Source organism: Thermobia domestica, chromosome 12 (assembly GCF_964235325.1).
Source record: "Thermobia domestica chromosome 12, izTheDome1.hap1.1, whole genome shotgun sequence".
Classification (NCBI taxonomy): domain Eukaryota; kingdom Metazoa; phylum Arthropoda; class Insecta; order Zygentoma; family Lepismatidae; genus Thermobia; species Thermobia domestica.
The window spans coordinates 213,275,286-213,278,706 of NC_137465.1; the positions used below are offsets into that span (position 1 = coordinate 213,275,286).

Consider the following 3,421-nt stretch of genomic DNA (forward strand, 5'->3'; position numbering starts at 1 on the left):
GTTTTTGCCCCGTTTATTTTCACTTCTTCTTCTTATCTATCGACTTTTCGACGTTTAAGTCATTTCTTTAGCGCTATAGGTGAAGATATTGATATGAATAGTGAACATTAATCAGTAATTATAACACAACTGCCCCCATTGGTGCAATCGTTCAACCAGTGGTGCCAATATTTTGTATAACTTGTAACGATTATATTATTTTTCCTATTTTATACGCTACATTCAGCCCACAGTTCGCGTATTTTTTTTTAAATATGTCAACACGTTCAATTACACTTCCTTAATACGTAAATACTCAATACATAACATTAAATCAGACACACCACCTTGAATCACTATTACCTTTTTATTCTTTTTCATATCTCTATTAATAATAATAATTTTCCTTTTTGGTTGTCATAGCAATTTTAAATAAACAACTATCTGCTGTTACGGTGATATATAATCAAGATATATATTTTCAGTTACTAACCAAGGATCTTATAAAATAGAGGATCTGCCCATATGTATCTTCACCTTATTAAATCAATGAAGCCGAAAAACAACCGAGAATCGGCACATCTGATTGGCTACTCTCGTTTATGCCATCGTCTGATTGGCTACTTTCGTTTCCGACATGATTGTTGGTTCAAAACATAGCGATCCTATTGGGCGGAGTGGGCAGAGAAGAGGTGGTGAAACTGTGACGTATGGCTTCAAGATTTTGTTGTAAGGGCAGATCCTCTAGTTTATAAGATCCTTGGATTAAACCTTATTTCTTTATATTTAGAATCAACAACATATATCTTCTTTTTTTCTTCATTTTACTTCTACACAACAGGTTGTGTACTTTTAAGCACCGTTGTCCAAAACCCAAGATACAAAAATAGAAGAAATTCACAAAAACAGATATACAATATCGTTGTAAACTTTGGGTGGAAAGGGGAATTCGGGCAGGAGCGCACCCAGAATTTCTTTCGGAGAGGGACCCACTATGTTTATATAATACCGAACGGATATTAGTCTACTGCCGAAAAGTGTGGGGGGCAAGCATGTAGCCAAGGGGGGGGTCCGGACCCCCACCTTCGCGACCAGAAATGAAAAATATTAAGGAAGGATGAAACAAAATGAAATGAGAAAAAGAAGGATCAGCGTTAAAAGTAAAATCTACTGCAAGCTTTTGGTTACTCTTTTTTATGAGGAGATTTGTATTACTTGCAATACATGGGGGCGAGATGAGCGAGATATATTGGAAAAATCAGCGAATTTGAAATTTCTAGAAAAGTTACGGGATTCTCAGAATTCTGCTACTAGTCAGGAAGATTTCAGGCTTCCGAAAGCATAGTGCCGTTGTGTAACAGCGTGGACACTTTTTTTTCATAATTTTTCGTAATTGCATCCTTGCACTATCAAACATGTTATTTCAAAAACAATTTTCTACTGCTCGTTTAACCTGCCATTTGGAACAGACAGTAGTTGAGGGAATAGTAAAAGAAAAATATGTAGATAGAAAGTTCTGTTAACATTTAATTCAACAGAGGAAGGGACGCAGATATTGTAAAATATTTTACAAGACATTATTGAGTACGTACTTTTTTGTAACAGTGAATATGTACTTTTTATAATAGTTGAGGTCATAATGAAAGGAAAATTGTTATATTTGAATGTACAGAGGAAGGAAGTAAATATTATAAAATCTTTTTCAATAGTTTTTTTTTTTTAATTATTATTTTACTCGACATTTTTTGATAGTTAGTTATTAAAATAATTACCAACATATCCTCATTTTATTGTCCAAATGGCAATATGTTGATAGTGAAGTAGTTTAGATTGATCTAGCTTCTGGGCCTTCAGAATTTCATGTCATCCCCCCCCCCCCCGTTACGAAATCCTGGCTAAACGAACCAATATATGTTCCAGTAAAATAGTTTAGAATGATCGAGCCCCTGGTGTGATGACCACATTACTTCATGTCACGGACCCCCCTTCACAAAATCCTGGCTACGTGCCAGGAAGAAGCACGGTGACTCAGTGGTATAGCACTTATCTCTAGTGCGTGAACTGAGAAAAATCAGTTATCCGGACAGTGTACACATATACGGTATACCTATGTTTACTACAGAAATCAGTACGGAGCATGCGTTATCCATGTCCTTCTTCTCGCTTAGATGTTGCCGCTGCAGGATGTCTGACAGCTCACAGTCTTCCATATATCACATACATATACGTATCTTACATACGTCAGCTATATGTTACATACGTACATCTGTATGTGAAAACCTGACCGCCTATGAACAGTTCTTTCGTTCGTTCCGTAGTTTATTCGGAACACTTATACGGAAAATACATATAAAATATACGTTTTCAGTTATTCGTTTGCTGTACGTTAAGTCCAAAAGCTACAGAATTTACACATGTAACCTATGTTTTTGGAGCACGCCACATGCGATTTTTTTCTCGGTGTGAGATCTCTGGTTCGATCCCTGTTGAAGTGAGTTTCTGGCGGACAACATCGTACTTTTGGGTTTTCTCGGGGTACTCCCAGCTTCTCATTCCACGAATTCTTCCATGATCATTCACTTGCTTTAATAATCGTCCACTTACCCTAAAGGATGTTAAACTCGAAGATTTCTTTACATTTTTCTACACCCGAAAAAAATTAACAAATAATCCTTAAGTAACAACACCTATATGCTCAGGAAAAATTGCAAAATTAGTTTGTTCTTATCAGAAAAAGAAACAGTATAAATTGTGAGTAAGGTCAAGGTATGTCTCGTGTGTAGCGAGCGAAGCAGTAACATATCGAAATGACAGGACGTGGAAAAAGAAGACAAGGGTCTTGGCAAAAGAGGTGCCAAGCGCCACCGCAAAGTTCTTCGTGACAACATCCAGCGTATTACCAAACCCGTTATTAGGCGTTTTCCTCACCGTGGTGGTGTGAAGCGTATCTTTGGTCTCATTTATAAGGAGATCCGAAGAGTGTTGAAAGTATTCCTGGAGAATGTAATCAGAGATGCTGTTACATACACAGAACACGCCAAGAAGAAGACAGTGGTAGCTATGGATGTTGTGAATGCCTTGAAGAGGCAAGAAAGAACCCTGTACGGTTTCGGAGGTTAAATTCGGGACCTCGGATACAAAATTGACATAACTATAGCAAGTATGACACTATTGCAAGTATTTCTCTGCTAAATAAGTATAGTTTTATTTAAAAAAAAATGTGCAAATATTTAGTCGAGTTCGAAGGTTTTTTTTGGGGGGGGGGTATCCGGACCAGGTGGACCCCTTAGGCTACGTCTATGTAATTTTGAACCTGTGTTATTCTAAACACCTAAAGACGATAAGTAATTGTTAATTAGTGTCTCCTATATTCTTAGATAATCCGATAGAACTTCCCCGTGGGTACGCACTTGAACCATACTAAAGATTGTCCTCCTACTAG

The 3,421-nt window shown here is 37.2% G+C and overlaps 1 protein-coding gene across 1 annotated transcript; it reads left to right on the top strand.

Moving 5' to 3' along the window:
* Nucleotides 1–2,786: 2,786 nt before the first annotated feature.
* On the top strand, nucleotides 2,787–3,099 carry LOC145665867 (histone H4 type VIII-like). The gene is given in 2 exon segments (XM_081732981.1): nucleotides 2,787–2,801; nucleotides 2,803–3,099. Coding segments are annotated over 2 exon segments (312 nt in total).
* The last annotated feature ends 322 nt before the right edge of the window (nucleotides 3,100–3,421 follow it).